Source organism: Chamaea fasciata, unplaced genomic scaffold (assembly GCF_029207755.1).
Source record: "Chamaea fasciata isolate MVZ Bird 193981 ecotype frontalis unplaced genomic scaffold, bChaFas1.0.hap1 SCAF_3, whole genome shotgun sequence".
NCBI lineage: Eukaryota > Metazoa > Chordata > Aves > Passeriformes > Sylviidae > Chamaea > Chamaea fasciata.
This window is the reverse complement of record NW_027094088.1, coordinates 1,034,887-1,056,526: the sequence shown is the minus strand read 5'-3', so window position 1 is coordinate 1,056,526 and position 21,640 is coordinate 1,034,887. Positions and strand designations below refer to the sequence as shown.

At 53.4% G+C, this 21,640-nt stretch overlaps 2 protein-coding genes across 4 annotated transcripts; one reads left to right on the top strand and one right to left on the bottom strand.

The window, feature by feature from the left end:
* The first annotated feature begins 7,019 nt into the window (after positions 1 to 7,019).
* Positions 7,020 to 9,168, top strand: GINS1 (GINS complex subunit 1). Its single transcript, XM_066177669.1, has 7 exons — positions 7,020 to 7,129; positions 7,266 to 7,330; positions 7,435 to 7,530; positions 7,782 to 7,872; positions 8,052 to 8,168; positions 8,517 to 8,591; positions 8,756 to 9,168. The coding sequence occupies exons 1-7, from the start codon at positions 7,055 to 7,057 to the stop codon at positions 8,822 to 8,824; spliced, it is 588 nt and encodes a 195-aa protein (XP_066033766.1). The 5' UTR covers positions 7,020 to 7,054; the 3' UTR covers positions 8,825 to 9,168.
* A 671-nt stretch (positions 9,169 to 9,839) lies between these two features.
* Positions 9,840 to 21,543, bottom strand: LOC136286275 (ninein-like protein). Of its 3 annotated transcripts, none has more exons than XM_066177665.1 (13): positions 20,958 to 21,543; positions 19,685 to 19,867; positions 19,323 to 19,451; positions 18,535 to 18,672; positions 18,242 to 18,380; positions 17,045 to 17,155; positions 16,370 to 16,459; positions 14,373 to 14,469; positions 13,800 to 13,867; positions 11,795 to 12,037; positions 11,332 to 11,544; positions 10,595 to 10,711; positions 9,840 to 10,515 (listed from the first exon to the last, which is right to left on the bottom strand). In XM_066177665.1, the coding sequence occupies exons 3-13, from the start codon at positions 19,388 to 19,390 to the stop codon at positions 10,327 to 10,329; spliced, it is 1,473 nt and encodes a 490-aa protein (XP_066033762.1). In that variant the 5' UTR covers positions 19,391 to 19,451; positions 19,685 to 19,867; positions 20,958 to 21,543; the 3' UTR covers positions 9,840 to 10,326. The 3 variants fall into 3 exon arrangements, with proteins under 3 accessions (XP_066033762.1, XP_066033764.1, XP_066033765.1); XM_066177667.1 differs by having other exon boundaries at positions 21,009 to 21,543; XM_066177668.1 differs by lacking the exon at positions 18,535 to 18,672.
* Between the last annotated feature and the right edge of the window lie 97 nt (positions 21,544 to 21,640).

Sequence of the window (21,640 nt, the reverse complement as noted above, 5' to 3'; positions counted from 1 at the left end):
TGTTGGAACTGGAGGTGCCAAGAGCCTCCTGCCAGGCAGCAGCACCCCTCACACCGAGGGAAGGGACACTGCCAGGGGAAAGGGGCCTGCCTGGCCAAGCAGGAGCTGTTATCAGCAAAGATAAGCAGGAGCTTGCTGCTGCCAGCAGGAATTTCTGCCTGTGGGATGCCCCTGAGAGCATCCAAGGAGTCTCCACAGGGTGTTGCTCTCTCTCTGGAGCATCTCCAGAGCAGCCTGGGACCCCGGGGTGGTTCACTGCCCTCTCCTGCAGGCTCCGCACCCTCCCTGGGCTCCCTCCCCTTTCGCCTCTGGGGGGGCAGAGGGCACTGGGGCACCCCCTGTCCCCAGAGCAGGTGCTGTGGGGCACTGCTGGGGCTGGGTGCTCCAGTGGGATGCCCAGCAGGGGAGGGGATGGACAAGGGATGAGCGCCAAGGGGTCCCAGCCAGGCCTGGAGACTTTGTTCAAGCACTGCCACAGCATGTCCCCTGCCCTGGCTGCCGTGGGCACAGGCATGCACAGACACAGCACAGCCTCCAGCCCCTCTGGCTGCCCGTGGGCACCGGAGCTTTTATCTCTCGGGCTCCAAACAGCCCTTGGCCTCTTGTGCTGCACCAGGAAAGCTTCCTGCCCCTCCCAGTCCGCAGCCCCAGCTCAGGTGGCAACGGGAAGGATCATTAGTGAGCCACCATTAGTGACCCCTCCTGATGCCAGGGTCCCCCACATTGTGCCTCGAGCCATCTCAAGGCCCCAAAGTCACTGTCTGTGCTCAGTGACAATCCAGCCTGTGCTTGGCTCCCCTGTGAAGCCTCTCCACGTTCTCCCAGGCTCCCCGCACAGGAGCATTCCCTGTCCTTCCCTCCTGCCCCACAGCTGGGGGAGATTCCCGTGTGGGGCAGGTTTCCTCTCTCACTGCACTGGACAACGACCCTCGTTAGCTCAGCCTTGCTGGCTGTGGCTCCAGGCAAAGGGGAACGCCCCACATCGTGGGCCTGAGCCCCTACGAGCCAAGGAGCAGGCAAACTTCCACACGAAGCCCTCCTGCTCATCACCCGGGCTTTATTGCACAGGCACAGGTTTTACTGTGCCACCGCCCCTCGCTCATCAGCCTGTGGAAGATTTTTTTTTTGCTGAATTTCCACCATTATCAAGTCCCACAGATGCTCCAGCTCCACTCCCCAATCCAAACGTGCCTCCCTGCTTCCAAAACGAATTAGTTTCCTTCAGCTGGGCGTTCAAGGCTTTCCTGCCCCTGCTTGAGGTGGGCACTTTAAGCAGAGCAAGTTGCAACGGCTTGGGATGCTTATCCTCACCTAGAGCCCCTAAACGCTTGCAGCACGTGGGAGATTGCCACAGGGCTCTGTCCCTGCACCTCCCCAGCTCTTTGTTGTGGTGGGATTTATTCCTCCTCCACTGCTTTCAGCTCAGAGGAGTCTCTTTGCAGACAGGAGGATGAGACCTGCATGGAGCCCATGGCTGGAGCCCTGGCGAGGTTGCATCCTGTGCTTTGGGAACGTTCATGGAGGGTTTTTGCAAACCAGCAGCTTCGTAGGGAGGTGCACGTGCGGATTTTTTTGTGTAAAGCTGAGATGCCTCCCCTGCCTTCAGCTCCTGTGCCCTGCCCCGGCCTTTCCTTGCAGTGGGGGCTGTGATGAGCTGCCCCTTGGCTGCGCTCTAGTGAAAACGAGCTCATTGCCTGCTTGTGTCTCCATTCTCTTGCCCCATGTTGCCTCCTTCGTCCTGCCAGCTCTTGAGCGAAGTGTGCCCGTGCAGGGAGCCTTGCAGGAGCCCTGCTTGTCTTGCTCTTAATCAGGAAACACGCAACTTCTCTCCGCAGCTCGAGAGAGCAAAAGATGGCAATACCACCTCTTACATTGCAGGCACTGTGCTCGCAAGGAAGAAAACGTCCCTTTATTTTTTTTTTTCCCCTGACAATTCTTGTCCCGCTCCTTTTTCTCCGTAATGCATTAAGCGTTAGGAGGCCCAGCTCTGCTCTCAAGGCCGCCTGTCGAGGACATTGCTCAGCAACCCAGCGGCTTCATTTGTGGACGAAGGGCAGAAGGTGGTGAATTCTCCTACAATTCCTAGCTCCTGACGGCAAAACCCACAAAACCCAGGGGTTTGTCAAATGCAGCCCTTGCCATCTGTGTGCCAAGGAGACCCGGCACGAGGCTGTACGATCCAAATCACGAACTTGCTGAAGACCTCTCAGCAGCTGTGGGGCGTCCTTTCCCCTGCTGCTGTCTCCAGGCTGTCCAGAGAGGTCTGTGGCACACCTGGTGCTCGCCCCGTGGGAACGTCACTGCTCACCAAGCATGGGACCATCAGCCAGAGACGCCTGCAAGGAGCGGCCGTGATCTTTCAAAGGAGAGAGAAACGAGATGGGAATTAGCAAAAAAAAAAATAAAAAAATAAAAAAATAAAGCCCACGGCAGGGGTGATTTAGATCCGTCACTTCTTTTCCTCCGTAATGAAGTGGCCCAATTATCTCGACGCCTGAGTGACCACTCCAGTTCTCAAAAGTCATTTGCAGGCACTTGAACAAGCGCTCCTCCTTCCAGAGCGAGCCTCTCAGAGCGAAAGGCGTCTTCCTTGGCAGGGATGTAATTCCCGCCAGCAGCTCCTCCCGCTGTCCCCGACAGGAGCAGAGGGACGCTGGGGCAGGGAGCACCCGCACAGCCTGTCCCGGGGCTGCCGGGCCCTCCCCAGGGCAAGGGACAGCAGGATGCAGCGGGGACAGAGCTCCAAGGGGCTCTCTGGGCCTGAGAAGGGATGGGGACAGCTGGTGGCTGCCTCTGGAATTGTGGATGTGCTCCAGGAGGAGCGGCTCTCCTCTGGCGATCTCTGCCAGCCAAGGTGCCCGCGCTCGGCAGCCCCAGGGGAGCTCCCCGTGGCCGCAGGAGGGGGGGAGGCTGCCACCACCCTTCCTGACGCACCCAAAGGCACCTGTCACCGTCATCCTGTCACCCTTCACCCTGTGTGTGTCCCCCCTCACAGCCACCCCTGGGGCAGACAGAGAGAGAGAGAGAGACCCCCGAGAGCCCCGCCGGGGACAGGGCAGGCAGAGCCCAGCTGGACAGACCCCAAAGCTGGGCTCGGAGTTGGCAGGAGACCTGGAACCGGAGCGTGGCTCACAAATTCAGCTCCAGCTTCCCTCTGGCACCACGAGCTGGCACTGCCCCAGCTTGTGCCCCAGGCTGAGGGTCCCCCCCGGGCTCAGCAGCTGGAGCCCCCCCCCAAGCCTCTCTGTCCCTGTCACAGCTCCTCACAGATCCAATGGCACAATGCAGCTACACTATTTGAAAAGCCATACTATTTGTTGGTACGACTCTTTTATTACTGTCGATTTATATATATATATTTGTTGATAAAAGAGGTCATCCTGGGAGACGCTCCCAGCCCGCTGGGAAATGACTGCCCCACGCTGTATATTCTGTACATGCTGTATAAACAAAGCGGAAAAATATGTAAATGTGAACGTTCGGTGGGCTCGGTGCTGCAGGGGGAGGTCGGGACCCTCCTTGGGGGGCTCGGGGGGTGCCGGCAGTGTCACCGTGCTGGGGCAGGACTGGGCACGGTGCGGCTCCCCCGGTGCTTTTCCCCGCACGGAGGTGAAAAGGGGGCGGCTTTGGGAGCCAGAGCGGCCGCGCCTGAGCTCGCTCTCCCCCCGGGGGCACGGCACAGCGCGCCCGGTGTCCCCTCCTGCTCCCCAGCGCCACATCTCCAAGCCTTAGGGGTCCGGGAGAGACGATTCCCCGCGGGAAGGCGGCCGGGACTGGCTCCGAGCATCCCGCTCCTCCAGCTCCTTCCCGCGCCCATCCCTTTTCCTCCTCCTCCTCCTCCTCCTCCTCCTCCCTGGTGTGTGTGACAGCAGCCACGAGCTGTGACCTTCTAGCCCGACACACGCTGTTAGAAAAAAACAAAACAAAACAAAACAACAACAAAAAAAAAACAACCTGTTTTCATATTTGCCGTGGTTATCGATCTACAACTTTTTGAAATTACTGGACACGGTCGTGGTAGCCTAAAAGTTGTGCTGAGCTCATATATTTTTATATTTGTGGTGTTTTTCCTATCCATAGAGAGTAGTGAACCCTATAGCTGAGAAGTGAACTATTGGAAATAAATATATGACTGCAGAAAATATTTGTAAAAAAGATAATAATAATTTATTTGAAATATTCTGCCAAAGATAGCTCTCTAATGATCTGTGAGATGTCGTTTCTCTCTTCTTGCTCTGAATGTCATTGTGAAAGGACATTTCTCCCTGTAGCTTTTGAAGACTTTTTTTTTTCATATCTTTAAGGGCAAAGAAATACTCCAATGATTTTTTTTAACTAGAGTAGTAGGGAGTCACGAGACAACTTTGCCAAGGTGATAAGCAGGATCCAGCAACAATCACTCTGAAAATCCTGTTTCTCCCGTAGCTCCTCTGGCTGACAGATGGGACAGCCGTCCAGCAGGAAGGTTTGGCTGCTGCTGCTGCTGTGTAGCTTTACCCAAAGGAGAGAAATCTCCTGAGAATCCCATCCCCAGGCCTGGGGCGTTTGGATTCCCTTGTATCCGATCTTAGCCTCTTCATTCTTTATGGGCATGGTTTATTTATTATTAACAGGCCCTGTGGCACATGGGGAACCCTCGCCCAGAGCTTTGTCCAGTTCCCTGCCAGCAGCCCTGAAGGCACAGGGAATCCTGCTGGCATCCAGACCTGTCCCTTTCCTCCCTGGGGACACCCAGCCGCCAGGGGACAAGACAATAACGGAGCAAGAGGATCCATCCCCGCAGGGATCCAGTTAAACCAGGGGGAAGCACAGCCTTTCACCATGGAGAAGCTGCCTAGATTAGTCTTTTAGAAATCACTAATTTTTTTATTATTATTATTTTTATCGCAGAGAAAAATCTTTCCGTTCTTCATTTGTCCCTTTTGAAAGAACTTTTCGATGCTAGGGAAAAGCCTTCATTATCTTCTGTGATCCCCAGGTCTGCTGCGGTGGAAGTAAACCCTCAGCCACGCCTGTTAGGCTCCACCACTTCAAAGAGATTTTTGGCTTTTTTTTTTTTCCCCCTTGTGAGCAGATTCACAGTTTCTGAGATGTCTTGGTCATAAAGGTTTGGAGGAATTAATTGGTGAAAAAAAAAAAAAAACAATAATAAAAGAAATAAAAGCCCTGTTCCAGTGAATGTGTTTCCACAAGTTTTGAGTCCCCCAAGGTCAGGCACGTGTGTGAAGTGTTCTGGTGGGAACAGGGGGTGGGAAAAGCGGTTTCCAAGCCATAGGGTGTGGTGGGTGTGATGGGAGAAGTGCTGTCCGTGGGTGGCACACTGCAGCCCCGGGAGCCACTGCCAGGGAATCTTTATTCCCCTGGGCTCTCCGAATCCGGGGCTGAGCAGCCGCTGCATCGCAGGGAAACGCAGGCGAGCCAGGGAAGACAATGGTGAGAAGAATTGGGTTTCTGATCACTGTGCATTTTGTTAATTAGTGAATTCAAATAGTTTTATTTTTACCAAAAAAAAAGAGAAAAAAAAAAAAGAAACAGATAATCTTTATTCCAGTAAAGACAACTGTTGACTTGAGATATATATAAATATAAATATATATATTATTTGAATGGTTTATATCCTGTTGCTCTAACTACATAAAATGGAAACATGTTGCAAGTTGTGTCATTTCAATATACAAAATAAATGACTTTTCCCTGCATGCTGCCTGGGTATGTTGTGATTTGAATTAAAGAGTTATATTTGAATTGCCTTATTCAAGAGGTTGTATGTTACCTAACTGGGGAATGACCTGGCACTGTTCATCACATTACATGTGTACTTGATGCTGTGTTATGTCGAATTCAGATGAGCTGTCTGTCATCTATGTATTTTGTGGGAGATCTTTTATCTTGTTAAACTGTGATATGTAAACCTTCATTGCCTGAAATAGTCACAGTTGTATAAATCAGTGTCTTCAGCTGTTTTCCTAATTTTAACACAATTCCTAACACAAAATATAGATGTTTGTAAATTCTTCATTCACTTGGTCTATTTTTACACACGAGGCCTTTTTTAATCTGGCAGAGCCCTAAGACAAGGCAGTTTCCCCCGGAAATTTTCAATCAAGGCTCAGCCACATTCCCGTCCCTCGGCAAGAGGCAAACAAGCAATTTTCAGCGGGGATTGGCATTGGGGACGGCTGTTTATCGCCATTATCTGGGCTGGCTCGGATGTCCATTGTCACCGCGGGCATTAATGACGAGCCGGACGTGACAAATCCCCCGCAGTGACAGAGCTCCGGGGACCGGCCACTGCACAGGGAGGGAGGGCCGGGGGTCTCCACACACGCATCTGGCAGCGGCACCGCGGCTCATTTTGGGGAACAGACCCCCAGAAGCCCATCTGCAGCTGGCAGACCACTGGAGAGCTTCTGGGCGTTTCCAAAAACCCCAATTAAAACAGTGGGGTCATTAAAACACCCTGGGCAGAGTCAGGCACGGTCCCTGCTCGGCTCTGCGGGTGCCCCATAAAAATCCTGGAGCAGAACAAGCCGTGGTCCTGGGTTATTGAATCTCTGCCCAGGGCTTCGAGTGCTAAAAAAATTCCCATCCACAAACGGGCCCATCTTTATTTTTGTCTTTTTCTTCCTTCGCTTTTGGCACGCTTGGGGTTTGCAGGTTGTCAGAAGGGAAAAATGCCCTGGGAGGGGCTGGGGCGGCATGGGGAGGAGGCAGCGCGGTGCGGCAGCCCGCGAAGCACCCAGGGAAACAGCCTTGCTAGGTGCAGTAGAAATAATAATTTTCGCTTCAGCCCCTCGGGGGCTCTCAGCGTGACCCCAAGAGCGTCACCAAAGCGGCGGCGGTGTCGCCCACGGCGGTGTCACCCCCGGTGATGTCACCCACGGCCCGTCGAGACCGGCGCAACTCAGCGCAGGTAACGGCGGAGGGGGCGTGACCCGCGTGGGTGTGGCCCCGCTCCTAACCACGCCCTTCGTTCCCCATTGGCTGCGGCCGGCCCCGCCCCTGCGGCCATTGGCTGGGGCGCGAGCGGGTTTCCCGCGCGCGGCCGGGCGCGATGGCGGCGGAGCGGGGCTTGGAGCTGGTGCGGGAACTGCACCGCGCCGCCGGCGGGCACCTGCCGCCCTTCCGGGTGAGCCCCGCGGGCCCCGGGAACACCGGGATGGGCCCGGGAACACCGGGAACACCGGGATGGGCCCGGGGACACCGGCATGGGCCCGGGGACACCGGCATGGGCCCGCTCTCGCTGACCGTGTCCGCTGTTGCAGACGGAGGAGATGCGGCAGGCGCTGGAGGAGATGCGGGCGCTCTACGAGCGGAACCAGGCGGATGTGTGAGTTGGGTTCGAGCTCCCGGCACAGCGCGGGCGGTGCTCCCCGGCCCCCGGCTCTCCTCCTACTCCTCCTCCTCCTCCTCCTCCTTCCCCTCATGCCGCAGGTCCGAAGCGAAGGCGGGACGGACGGACCTGATTTTCCTCATCCGGTTCCGGCACTGCTGCCTGCTGCGGAACCAGCGCTGCCTCCTGGCGTACCTGTGAGTGCCGCCTCCCCTCGGAACAGCACGGGGTCCCCGGGGCGGGGCGGTGGGACTCTCGGCCCGGGCAGCAAGGCGGCTGTGGAGCTGCTTCTCCTTGTGTTCATTGCTGATACCAGCACAAAGAGAAGGCTCTGCTTCCTTCCTCCTGCTCTTTAGAAGTTTAGATCACTGGAGATCGCGGTTGCCTGGGGATGCTGGCAGCACTCACCTCAGCAGAGGCGGTGGGTTTGCCCCGTTTCTTCCCCCAGGTATGACCGGTTGCTGCGGATCCGAGCGCTGAGGTGGGAGTACGGCAGCGTTCTGCCCAACACCATCCAGTTCCACATGTCAGCCGAGGAAGTGAGTCGGCCTCCTTCCAAACTCTTCCCCTCTTTCCGCGGATTCCTTCTGATGGGTTATTTAGCACAGTCAGAATGGGGTGGTCTTCCCCCCACTGTAACCATGGCATTTAACGTGTCATTCTGTAAATACTTGCGTGTGTTCACTGTCTGTGGGCACGACCCTGTTAATGCCCACAGGTGGAGTGGTTCAATCGGTACAAGAAGTCCCTGGCTACCTACATGAGGTCAGTGGGAGGAGAGGAGGGGCTGGACCTCACACAGGACATCAAACCTCCTAAAAGCCTGTACATTGAGGTAAGGGCGAGATTTCTGGTCTCTACCCGTGAATAAACATTTTCCTGACCGTCTCTTTTCGAGCATTTCATCCTCAAGTCAGTTCAACAAGCAAAACCTTTCAGAGTTCCAAAGCTTCCACAGGTTTTTGTGTTCTACTCTGCCTGCCAGCATTTTAAGCTCAACAGAGTTTGTTGAGAGATGGCATTTCTAGTCTGCAGGGGGTTTGTGGTGGGGTGAGTTATTCTTTAAGAGGAATTTTGCAGCTTTTTGCAGAAACTTAACTAACTAGACCACCTAGAAGCCATGTTGCCGTGCTAAGGACTGTTTTTCTCTGCGCTCTTACAGAGCTGTGTTCCCACTTTGCAGGTGCGGTGTTTAAGGGACCACGGGGAATTCGAGGTGGATGATGGCACTACGATCCTGCTAAAGAAGAACAGCCAGGTACCTGTGGCAGGAGTGTGGTCTGTTCTTTCCCTTCCCTTTCCCTGCCATGACGTGCCCCTGCTCATGCTGGCCTTGCAGCATGTCCCAATCCCTGCACACGTGGCTGTGTGCAGCCACAAACCCAACAAACCCAAGGAGGATTTCTATGTGTTTCTGTGCAGCACTTTTTACCACGCTGGAAATGCGAGCAGCTGATCAGACAAGGAGTCCTGGAGCACGTTCTGTCCTAAGAGTGCAGGGAGGGACAGGAGGGACAGCTCTTGCTTGGTGGCCTGAGCTCTGGGCTGTGCAGGACTCCAGACACCTCAGTATTTCTGCAGTGACATCCTGCCACTCCTCCTAACAGCCTTCGATGCCTTAAAAGCACAGCCCTTCATGAGCATGCTGGTGACACAGCAATCCTGGGGATACAGGATAGCAGGAGGGCACAGCTACAACCAGGGTTTGTGAATGCAGTTTTGTTTGGAGCAGTTCTTTGTTCACACTGTGCGTGTGGGAGTGAGACACCAACTGCCTGGGCTCTAGAAGCCAGGAAAACTCCGTGGTTGCAAAATAAAGAACTCCTTCAGCCTCAGTCTCTTGGGTGTTTAAGATTAAATGTGGTGTTCACTCAGCACTGTGATCTGGCTCTGCAGCCAAACCCATGCTGTCCCTGCAGTGTGATGGTTATTGAAGTATCTCAGTGGAACTGCTCCTCCAAGTGCCAGGTAAGGCTGCACAAGGTTCTTCCCAGGATCAGGCATGAGGCCTTGTCCCCATCAGAGACCCAGAAATGTTGTTTCTTGAGGTGCTATGTGAATGATCATTGCAGTCTGGGTCATGGGCCTGGGTTTTTCTCAGTGTGCTTGGTCTGTGCCTCTGTTCCTCTACAGAATCTCTTATCCCAGGGCACTGCTCTGGCAGGGCCCACAGGCTGTTTGGAGTAGGGCTGGGAAAGGGAGCAGAGGGTTTTAAGGGATCTGGTTAGCACAAAACCACCACAAGGCTGAAGAGCTGCTCTCCCTGTCTGGTTTTCCTAATGGAGCTGCTGTGTCTGGGAAAACACTTGCAGAAACATTAGCCCTAGGTAAGACTGCAGGTTTGCTTAGCCCCTGTCTCAGACTGGAGCTGAAAAAGCAAATAGCTGGGGAAGAATGTAGGAAAACAGGATAAATGCCTGGGGCATGACAGCATTGCTCTGCCCTGCTCACTGCACAGGCAACGATCTGGTTGGTTTTGGATCCTAGGCTCAGGCTTTAGCAGGAGTTGTTGGGAATAAATGTTCAGCAGCAGTTGGGGAGGGTTACTGAAATACAGAGCAGACTGGGGATAGGAGGAGGTGCTGTAACATTACAAACAAAATGTAGAAATTACATTACAAAATTACAGTTTCAATGCCACAACTCAGCTTTCCTGCTGGGAGCGAGCCAGGCACAGGGACCTGCAGGCCCTTCTGCCCTGGCTTTTGAGATGGAAGTGTGGCTCCAACATCACCCTTCTGCAGAGAGGGAGCACCTGCAGCACCACCAGACACAACCCTGTGAGATGGCTGCCCTGGGACATGACAGAACAGCACACTGCCCCTGGGAAAGGCACCAAGGCTGCTGCTCTCAGTGGGAAATCCAGCTGCCTACAGGACCAGTTTCCTCAAAGGACTCTAGGCTCCCCATTTGCTGTTGTCTGCGCAGGAAAATCCTGGCAAGACCAGAGAGGACAAGGCTGATTTCCCAACCCAGCCACTGCACGTGTCCCATCACCCACTCAGAGATGCTGGTGTGATTTTGCCAATAAGCTGCTTCAGAGCTGAGGCTTGTTCCTCCAGCAGCTGGTTCTTGTCCTCCATGCTCTTCTGCTTCAGCTCAGCAGCCTGCAGGGCCATGGCAAACCTCCTGTTCTCCCCACGGAGCTCTTCCATCAACAGTTTGTTCCTGGAGAGCTGAGCCTAGAGCAGGGACAGGAGGCTTCAGGTCCAGCATCCCAGATGGGCAGGGACACACAGCACCAGCCCCTCCTGCACTCACCTGGGCATCTCTGAGCTGAGCTGCCCTCTCTGCCAGCACAGCTTCAGCATTCCTCAGGCTCTGCTCCAGCCCCTCTGCCTGCTCCACAGCTGCCTGCAGCAGCTGCTCGTGTTCCTCCTGCAGTGGGCAAGAAAGCCACTCTTGGGGTTGTCCCAGCACTGTCCTGGCCTCTGGCAACCCTGTGCTGTCCCTTTCCCCAGGGGCTGTTCATGGACCCTCACACCCCTTGAGGCAGAGCAGTGGGACAGATGTCCAGAGCACTAAAACCTTCCCCAGGTCTGCACCCAACCAGCTTTAAGACACGGCACAGAATTTCCAGCAATGTTTCCTATAAAAATAAGCCATTGGCCTCCCCTCTCCCAGCCATGTCCTGGGGAAAACTCAAAGTCTCCTTGGATGCAGTCCTTGTGCCTGCTCATGATAATTCCTTAGGTTTTAATTTGCCCTGTCTTTGCCCAGAAGACAAACTCACAAAAACCCAGCGCCTGGTTGCTCAGTGCCCTAGAGATAACCCCACCTGTCTGAGTGCAGGGCAGTCACTGGAGGATTCATGAATCATTAAAGATGTAGCTGAATTTGAAGGTAATCAGGAGAATTTGAAGGCATTTTCCATGGGGGTTCTTTATACCTAGCATCTTCCACCCAAACCTCTGGTGGCTTCAGTCACAGCTGCCTTCCAGGCCAGCAGAGTTCCCTTCACAGTACCCTTGAGTGAGCCCCTGCAATTCCCTGCTCACCTGGGTCCTGAGCAGCTGCCTGCAGGTTTGCTCAGCCTGCTGCTGGAGCCTTTCCTGGAGCTGCTGGGTCTTGCACTGCTCCTCTCTCAAGGAGTCTTTCAGCTGCTCAAACTGCTGCTTTGGCACCATGCTGTTCATCTGGGCCTTGGCCTGCTGCAGCTGCAGGGCGTGCTGGGCCTGGGCCAGCCTCAGGCTTGCTTTGGCCTCCAAAAGCTGCAACACAGAAAGGTGGAGACAGCTGGTCACAGCTCCGAGCTGACAAGGGGACAGCCCAGGCTGTGTTCTGGGGGAGAGGAGAGCCCTCAGCCCCAGAGCTGCAGGGCCATGGCAGTGCTGCTCACTGGGCAGCCTGCAGAGTGCGGGATTGAGAGCTACAGGAGACACACAGACCCTCTGCTCCCCTTGCTGAGCAGTGAGGAGCAGGAGTTGCTGAGCAGCCTGCTACCAAATGGAGGACACTTACCTTCTCCTGAGAGGCCTGCAGCTGCTGTTGGAGCAGCTCCATCTCCAGCCAACACGCCGCATGCCTCTGGTGCTGCTCCAGCCTTGCAGCAATCTCTGCTCCTCGTGGCCACTCGGCCTCCAGAAGCCTCTGGCCCTGCAGCTGGGCACTGCCAGGGCCAGCACTGTGCCCAGCTTTGAGCTCAGGGGGTTCAGTGCACAGCTGATGCCTCTGCACATCAAGCTCTTCCTTGCCCTTCTCACTCTGGAAAAGGTTGAGAAAAAAAAAAAAAAAAACAACAAAAAAAACCCCAACAAATCATGCACAAGAGGCTTGGGGTGGGAACACAGGCAACAAAGACTGACTGAGCCGTGTGGGTTTGAGACTGGGAGTGAGAGGAATCTCAGGGAGAAAGAGTGGAAGTCATTAAAGACTTTCCCCTTCTGTAAGACTTCTGTCACACAAGTTTTCACTGCTTTACAAGTTATAAGATGAAGCTGGTTCTTCAAAGCAAGACTGGGTTTGAATGCTTGAGACAAACACTTTTGCTCTCCTCTAAGAACACGGGCAGATTTTTGTCCTTCTAAATCCCTCAGCCAAGAGCCTAGCAGTTGGTGTTAATGCCTTCTTACCAATGCTGGTAAACTCTGCTATTTCAGCCAGCTCCTTCACCTTCCCTCTACCCAACTCACTCCCACAGGTCTCCTGTGCAGGGAGAAACAGCAGAGTGAGAAAACCATGCACAAGCCCCCTTTACTCTGGCATTCTTGTGCTGGCTCCCTGATCTTTTCCAATTTGGTTTCCAATGACAGCAACGACTCAAAAAAACTGAAAAAAAAAAAAAATTCCCATAACTCAGGCAAAACATGTGGGGACAATTAAGAAATAATAGTAGAGAAGGAGCAGGTCTTCAAGGGAAGGGAAGGAAAGGGGAATAAGGACAAAGAAATCAGCTTTTGTGATTTTACAGTGCTGGACACAACAGCTGTGACCCCAAATCCAAGGTGGCCTCATCATCCTTCCACTTCCGTTGGTACTCCTGGTCTCCCAGAAGACTTGGCCTTTTTTTATCTGCTTCCACTGCTGCCTCTCATGGGTGCCCTGCTCTTGAAGGCCTCACCTTGGAGCCTTTCTTGTTGGGAAATCACCTCCTCTCACACCAATGTTGCTGCAATAAAGCCTTACAGCTGTCCTCATGCTGCCATTCACTCCAGGACACTCCGTGCTCAACCTCTGCATCTTTCCTAAAGATAAAAACCATTTTGCTGCTCTGGGTTTGGTATCACAGCTTGAAAAGCTCAGCCAGCCTCTGAATGTACTACTGCTGGAGATGCAACACAAAGGGGTTTTTATGTGGCAAAGTCAAGGCAGTTTGTTAAACTTCACAGAACGTTCCCACACCTTTTGCACTTCTCAAAGACTCACACCCATCACTCCTTTTCTAGCAGCTCTGAAAGCTCCCCACAGCAGTCAGTCCATCTGCCATTCACCAGAGATAAAATAGTTTAAATGCCTCGTGTTCTTGTTATTTGAGTTTGTTTTCCTGGTCTACCTCAGACCTCATCCAAGTCATTTCCTTTCTCCCTCACCTACCCCATATCTCAGCCCTCAAACAGGGATTTTGCTCTCTCAGGCTATTAATTATAGCCCCGTACTTTGCAACTGTTTCTTCAAGATGTCTTTTCTGGTCTTTCCATCTTGCACATCTCAGCCTTGAAGCTTTCCTCGCTGTCCTTCCTCTCCCTCTCAAAGTTCACGGAGTGATCTCTGGTTTCTCACAAGACCCACACAAACATTTCACCAGGTGACAAGTGATTTCCATAGAGCCTTTGGCAGCCAGTGAGGCAAAGGCTCCAAACCCTCCCAGCAGCTAAGACAGGCTGGAGAAGCACATGAAATCAGGAAAAAATCACCCACAGGAGTGACGAGGTCCCAGCCTGGACTCTCTGGAGCAGATGTCTCATCAGTCACACTGTAGCAGTTGTGCTTACCAAGCAGTCAGGAGATCTCCCCCCAGCCCACTCACCTCGGTTTCCAGCTGCACCTTCAGCTCCTGCAGCTGCTCTTGGAGCTGCTCCACTGGGACTGACATTTCTGTAAACACAGAAGTAGGGACAAGAAGGCCTGGAGAGGGGTGTGACGGCAGAGAGGACCCTGTGAGAACCCTACAAGCCAGGACTGATGGCTGCAGCTTCATCCAGTCCATACAACCCCAAAAGATGGACATTCCCCATCTATGTGGCAACTAGTCCCAGGGCTGCATCACCCCTCTCAGCCAGAAGCTTTTATCTAACGCTCAGTTTGAATTTTCCAACCCACAGATTTGGGCTACTTCCTCTTTATTGCATTGTTTCAACACTGAAAATCTGTCACAGCTGCCTAGTTCACAGGTTCCATCACCTGTGGAGGGAGGGGAAAACCCTCCTCTCCTCCATCTCCCTCCTCCCCACCACCCATCTTCTCCTTCCTCCCTCCCAGTCCCAGAACTGGCAGCAGCAGTTCAGGCACAAGCAGCCTCCCCACGCTCCCAGGCACACCGGGATGCAGAGGGAGCTTTGTTCTGGCTGAGAGGAGGGCACTGAGCCCTCCTGCAGGTTACCTGCTGCTGGCAGCCCTGGCTCGGCCCTGCTCTCCTGCAGCTGCAGGCGCAGCCGGTGCAGCTCCCTCCGCAGCGCTCCGTTCTGCCCGTGCAGCACCTGCAACAAACACTGCTCAGGGCACGGGACACACAGAGCTCCTGCAGCACCAAGAGCTCCCCCAGCCCCAGCACAGCCTTCCCAAGCAAAGGCACGCGTGAGAGGATTTGGAGGAGCCAAAGGAGAAATGTAACCCCAGATTTCCATGACCAAGATACACTGTGTGTATCACTACACGCTGTAAAGCACAAAGCAGCTGCCCCTGAAAGCAAAAGCACACAAAACCAGGGGGTCTGCAGACACCTCAGGGGGCTGGGCCTCCTGAGACCCTCCTGACCTCAATAACCACTGGTAGAACCCAACACAGAAGAAATATCATGGTCTCAGCATGAGCCCAGAGGTTGGTTTGTGCTTACACCCTTCAGACCCCCTTGTGGGCATACAGGCTGGCCAACAAGCAGGATTCCCAGTGAAACAAAGCCCACGGGCCTCTGGCAGGGAACACTTCCAGGTTGCAGAAGGAATAAAACCAGGTAAGAAGGTGCTGATCCCATGGGAAGCACAGCACGAGGCAGGTCCTGGTGCCAGGGACAGCCCAAGGCCAGCACAGGAGGTTACCCCAGCTCCCTCAGCAGAGCTGAACACCAAGCAAGGAGCCCCTTCCATGGAGGTGTCTGCAGATGGGCAGCTGCTTCCTTCACTTCACATCCTCTGTCCTGTACTGGAAGCTCCAGCATACAACAAGGCATCCTGCCTTCTTCTGGGCTGTCCACTTTGAGCAGACATCCAATTAGATCCCCTGTCCTGCCACCCAGGAAAGTGATGTGCTGCAAGAGATTAGGAACTAGGACACTTCCAACTAACGAATATTACTGAGCAGATGCAGACAAATGCCAACCCAGTTGGTTTCCTCTCCACTCTAAAGAGGAAAGGGGGGCTGAGAGCATTCAATGAGGGTAAAGGATAAACCAGAGTGGGTGCCCTCACAGGGGCAGCTGAAGCCTGAAGGTCAAACCTTTCCATCCATCAGCATTCCCATGGACAGCTCTGGAGCTGCTCAATGAGAGGAAAAATTGCAGCACGAGCATGTTCAACCCTCTGGTGCCACCTGGAGCAAGGCTGCCCTGGATAGCGCTTCAGAATGTTTGCCTTTAATTACAGCTTGGACAAGGGCTGCCTGATGCACCCCTTTCAGAATGCTGAAAGTCTGCACTTCAGCCCCAGCTGGGGGGAGTGACTGTCCCTGTCCCTGCTCAGGGGAGCCACACACAGCATCTGGGGACAAATGGGCAACGTGACAAGCACAGGACTCGAAGAACAGAGGACCCAGCACACGTTAAAGATACACAAGTTGAAAATGCAAGACACAGAATTTACAAGTGGGAGAAGGGAAACAGAGGTTGTGCTCGGGCCCCAGAGAGCCCCAGGTTCTGGGAAGGAGCACAGAGATACAAAACACAGGAGACACTGCAGGAGATACAAAACACACAGCACCACTTCTTGGAGCACACACACACAGCAGATTTCTGGACTGGCTTACCTTGACTCTCTAGCAAAGTTCAGCAGCAACAAGGTTATTTGGGGGATTTTTTAAAGTAGCGGCAAGGAGAAGGAAGGGAAAACAAAAAGATAAAAGACTTTTAGCTGTTAATAGGGTTTCCAGATTAGGAGAGCAGCTTTCTCCTCGTGCTCAAGAAGAAATCCAGCAGAGGCCAGGGTGGTCTGTCCTTAACAACAGAGCTACATGGCTCCCTAACAAAACAGTCCGTGGCTACAGGCAGGAAGGAATTTAGGATCCACTCCCTACTGTCTCCTGCCAAAATCCCAGCAAGGCAAACAACCCATGGAGGGCTTCAGGAGAGGATCCCTGTGCCCTGTGATCAGGGGTGCCTCCTTCCACTCCCTCAGGCCCAGAGATGTGCTGCAGAGAGCAGCAGTGTCCCCAGCAGCACACACATACCTGGCACTGCCGCTCGTACTCCTGCACAATCTCGGCAAAGCGCTGGCTCTGCTCCAGGAACTCTGGGCTCTGGGGCTCCCCCTGCTCCAGCTGCACAAGGAAACACTGCTCAGCAAGACAATCATCCCCAAATGGAGAGTCAAAAGCTCTGCTAAATCGCTGGGGTCATGGTGCTACCCCCATACATTTAACAGAAGGCTCCCCAAGGGGCCCATTGCCTGTGGGATGGATCAGGAAGAGGAGGAAAAACATTCTTCTCCACATGTGAGACATCAAAACACGGGCAGCCTTTCCTGGCTAGCAAGATCACAGACTGACTTCCTTCCCCAGATTCACTTTGGGAGTGGAAGATACTAAAACAAACCCTTTACTTCAATACTAGTGAAAAATAAAACTTTCCTGGAAACCGAACTCTATAAAGTTTTCCCTTGAAGAAACATTTGTAAAATTTTTTGTATATTGTAGAATTTTGTACATTCAGCACATTTGTAGAATTCTCTACAGCTGGAAACTTTCCTCACGCCCTTTTCTTTTTCCCTCCAGTTTCCTCCTGTCATTAATGTGCAGGAGAGCTCACACAGGGGGAGACAGTAGCCACTGACACAAAAAATACAAGATCAATTTTTTCATGAATTCCTGAAAAGTCCTTATTCGACTGCAACAGAGAGAGCTTACCTTATCCTTCACAATGTGGTTGAGTTCTTTTTGCAGCTCCAACACCATTTCCTCAGAGGCTGACAGTTTCTCAGCCATCTCTGTGACCTTGTTTTGTAGCTGCGTGTTCTCCTGCAGATAAAATGGAGATCTCCCTGATGCCGTGGGTCCTGACGTGGCAGGATGGGTTTATCAGCCACAGGTCCTCAGCAGGGAGCTGTGAAACAACTGGCACATCAGCACACCAGACACAGCAGAGCTCCCAGGAGAGCCTGGCCATGGCCTGGTTTGATCTTTGGACAGGGTTGGTCTTTGCAGTAACCAGGGGGGGATGTGGCTCAGGCCCAGATGTAATTCTGTACTCAGCCATTGCTGGGGATAGAGGGAAGGAACTCTGTCTCGATTCCAGGGAGAAGGACATGCCTTCCAGAGAAAATGTGGCTGCCCTGCAATGAGCATTTGGCACGGAAATCACCCTCTCTTGTGTACACTTCTGTTGTTAATATTGTTGCTGTCACTGGTTGTTTCTCATCTCATTGCTGTTTCCAGCAAACCGTTCTTATCTCAACCCAAGGTCTTTGCCTTTTGTGCCTCCAGTTCCCCTCTCCAGCCACTGAAAAGCAGAGAGAAGGAGTGAGCCAGCAGCGGAGTGGTTTGGAGAGCCTTGGTAGCAGAACTAAATTGGGGAGCACCATCCCTAAACCACAACAGGACAGCACATTGCTGACACCACACGGGCTCATCTCTCCAAAAGACAGCAGCGGGTTTTGCACAGTAAGAGCTAGACAGCCCCACAGGATCATCTCCCTCTGCTCCCCAAAACTGTGGTTTCCCCCACAGATAACAAAGGCAGCAAGTCCTGAGCTATCTCCACCTGGACTTCTAACTGAACAGAAGTGGGGTAATCCCAGGCATGCAGACACCATGCTCTCTGCCTTTGACATGGTCCCTGGCACAGTTTTAGCTTTGGTCATTGTGTTTTCAGGTGTTCCCAAGGGCCAAACCACTGCCAACAGACACCACAGCAGTTTGGTAATGCCATGGCAAGGTAACAAGGCCTGTACTCAATACAACTGTATGGATGTGGCTGATGATTCCCCTGCAGGAAATTCCTGCTCTTCCCAACAGGAGCGAAGTGAAGCATCTATATTTGTCACCACCTCTGCTTTGCCACCTCTGAAAGAGCAAGGATGTTTCATCCAAGGCAGTTTTACTTACGTTCATCACACGGTTCAGTCTCCCCTGCAGCTTGGCCTCTTTGCCCTGGAGGAGCCGTGTATCAGCCTCCAGCTTTGCCTGGTGACTCACTGCTTGCCGCAAGAGCAGCTCTTTTGCCTCTATTTCTGCCTGAAAATCCCTGGGAGGAAAAAAGCAACACGGTTGGGACAGGCAGAGCATGTTCCTGGGACGTTCCTGCTACTGGCACGTTGGCAAAACAAGTGGGAGTTTCAAAAGGGACACTGGGATGCGTAAGGACATTTTCTCCACCCCACCAACAGAAGCCCTCCTACCTGAGCTTGCTCTGGGTGTGCTCCAGAGCCGTGTACTGCTCATCCAGCTCCCTGCCCAGCTGCAGGCAGTGTCTCTCTGCCTTCTCCAGACTGAGCCTGGCCTTGTCCCTCTCCCTGGCGATCTGCCTCACCTGGCTCCTGCAGACACAGCGAGCAGGGCATGAGGAGACCCCTCAGGCAGCCCACAGAAGGGGCCTCCTCACTGGTGTTGCTTTTAATCTTCTTTTTGACAGAGTCGGGATTAAATGCGTGAGACGGTGTTCCTTGTTCTGACTCAGATGTTTATTAGCTCTTATCTATGTTGCAGTCTCACAAGCTGTGAGTTCTAGCTAACAAACTAAAAAATGGCTCTGTCTCTATCACTCTACAAAGTGTTTTAAGAACAAACTATCCAATTATTAAATGACACCTCAATTATTTTTACTTTTAACCCAAGAACCAACCACCTGCGGCCCGCAATGTGGATTTTTCTACCCAATTACAAAATTCCACCCAGAGCCATGGAGAAGAAGGTGAAAAAGAAGGACTCAGCCTCTGCCCTAAAACCTCCATCTAGCTTTATATATATATTATTATATTCTAAACCCTTAAACTCTGAGTTTCCCACCCTGTGCTATCACACCCTTCTATCCAAACCCCACACCCACAATCCCAGTGCTGTCACTCAGTTTTGGGAGCCTTTTCCACGGGCTCAGGCCCAATGCAGTGTTTGCTGGGGGGTCAGTGCCTGTGGACACAGGTGGTCTGGAATCCCCCAGGGTTCCAACAAGAGGGAGCAGTGTCCTTACCAGAGGCACTGCAGTTTGTATCTGTAGGAGGTGCCCGCTGCCTGCTGGAGGCCACTCCTGGGGACCATGAGTGTGCTGTCCAGAGCTGCAGGCAGCCCTGCCAGGCTCCTCCGTGCTGCTGCTCCTCCTCTGCAGGAACAGCACAGACAGAGATCACTTCCTCCCTCCTCCAACAGTTCCAACAGAATTCCTGTTGTTACATCACCTGGCCACCCTCCAGTCCTTCAGGGATGTCCCCCCAACTCACAGGTAAGCCCAGATGACATCCACCCCCACATTCCCCCAGCCCAGGGGTGACCAAACCCGCCCTGAACCTGGCTGCAAGCGCTTCTCCCACCCCAGGAGTCGCTCACTTCACCCACCACAGCAGATCCAGGCAGCACCAGGGACCCTGAGGTCTCCTCTAAGTTCTTCCAGGGCTCAGGTGGCAAGGACAAGTTGAGGCTTGGCAAATCCAGTGCCTTCGCTGATGCTGGAGAAGTGATGTGGGCCCAGGTAGCTTGGCCAGAAGGAGAGGCTGCTTCCCTGAGCGTTCCCCTCTGATGCTGAGGAAAAAAACCCGCAGGAATAAGTCAGTGGGGCCAAATTGGCAGAAGAAAACTGATGGCTTTCAATACCAAAGGGAAACTTCAGAGACCAAATCAATACTGAAGAACATTTTAGAAACAACCCCAGGCTGCAGAAAGAGCAGCACTGAAAGTTATATCACCTATAGGGTCTTGTGAAAGCTGTCACATGGGGACTGCCAGCCAACATTCTGCCTGACCAAAGAGCAGAACCCAGAAAGCTGATACAGAACTCACAACATTTCCAAAAGCACCGATTTTGTACCAGGTGTGGAAGAAGCCTGTCTTCAGAGAGCTGTTACCTCAAAGTCTTAAGCCAACAGAATCTGAAACTATCCTTTCTTATCTTTTTTTCTCTCAAGATCCTGGACTGAGCTGTCCTGGCTGTCAGGGTAAGCAGAGATTCACTTCCACCTAAGCACATTAACGTGCTGCTACTTCAAAAGCAAATGCCTTGCCAATCCTTGGAACTGAGAGCACTAAGGAGAATATTATTTTACATCAAACAAAGGAAACGTGGACGAAGCTTGTTCATGCACTAACAGGAGGACAATCTGTGTCACATGTGAGGTGCAGAGACATCAGCACTTCTGAGGTCAGTACTAGAACTGGGGGGATGTTTTTCCTCTGCTGGGATGTGCATCCCTCTCCCTCCCATAAGGCTCAAGCAGCCCCCTGTTGTTCTGTAGGACAATCCCACAGCACCTGGGCAGGGATTGCTCCTACTCAGGCAGTTCCCAAGGAAGCCTTCCAGACCAGATCTAAAAACTGGTGAAGAACTCTCGCCAAATCACCGTCCTCAGATGCCTGACTGCTGTCTGCGGAATCACCCACCGTGGGAAGAAACATCTTGGCCTGAGCTGTTCTCAGGAAACCCTGATCTTTACCTTTTATGTTTTTTTTTTTTTTTTTGGCGGGGGGCACGGGGAAATGGATGGAAAAACCTTTCCAAGCGTGTGATGTCTGGAACACAAGCGAACTGTCCTGTGCAGGGGACTGGCAATGACTTAATGCTTCCTTACCCAAGCTGCAGAGATCGAGACCATCACCCAGGACGCTTTTTACAAACCTCATCCCACGGAGCTGCTGAGCCTTGGCTGCTTTAAAGACACGGACATACCGTGGAAAACGGGGCGATGCATCCGCGGGGAACGCGGACACGGCACCATCGGCCCGGGCCCGGCTGTGTTCGGCTCGGCTCGGCTGGGCTCGGCTCCGTTCGCGCTGAGGCCCCGCACATGCGCAGGGCGCGCCCGCCGCCCCGTCCAGCCCCTGGCTGCGTTTCCTGAGGTGAATGGGGAAGAGCGGCGTTGGGAGGCGGAGGGAATCGATCCTGCCGCTTTCCTCTGTGCACTTCTGGGCTCCTCGGGCCACGACAGGCTCCTCCTGGAGAGGCGCCAGCGGAGGGCGACAGAGATGATGCTGATGGCTGGCTCACCTCTCGTGAGGAAAGGTTGAGGGGGCTGGGCCTGGTTAGTCTGGAGGGAAGACTGATTGGGGATCTCATCAGCCATGCGTACAAAAATACAGATGTCTCAAAGGCACGTGCCAAGAGGATGGTGCCAGGCTTTTCCCGATGACGGCACGAGGAGCAGTGGCCGTAAACTAACCCGCAAAGTTCCACCTCAGCACGGGGACAAATTTCTTTGCACCGAACGGGCGGCCCAGGGCAGGGAGGTCACGGGCTCTCCCTCTGGAGACGCTCCAGACCCCGTGGGGCCGGGCGATGTCCTGAGAGCCCGGCCGAGTGCG

Excerpts from the sequence above, each read along its gene's own strand:
- LOC136286275 (XM_066177665.1), bottom strand. The coding sequence starts at position 19,390 with ATGGTCCCCAGGAGTGGCCTCCAGCAGGCAGCGGGCACCTCCTACAGA. Across the intron at positions 13,868-14,372 it reads GCCAGGGCTGCCAGCAGCAG|AAATGTCAGTCCCAGTGGAG; the intron begins GTAACCTGCAGG and ends CTGTGTTTACAG. Across the intron at positions 10,516-10,594 it reads CTCAGCTCAGAGATGCCCAG|GCTCAGCTCTCCAGGAACAA; the intron begins GTGAGTGCAGGA and ends TCCCTGCTCTAG.
- GINS1 (XM_066177669.1), top strand. The coding sequence starts at position 7,055 with ATGGCGGCGGAGCGGGGCTTGGAGCTGGTGCGGGAACTGCACCGCGCC. Across the intron at positions 7,531-7,781 it reads CGCTGCCTCCTGGCGTACCT|GTATGACCGGTTGCTGCGGA; the intron begins GTGAGTGCCGCC and ends TTCTTCCCCCAG. Across the intron at positions 8,169-8,516 it reads CTAAAAGCCTGTACATTGAG|GTGCGGTGTTTAAGGGACCA; the intron begins GTAAGGGCGAGA and ends CCCACTTTGCAG.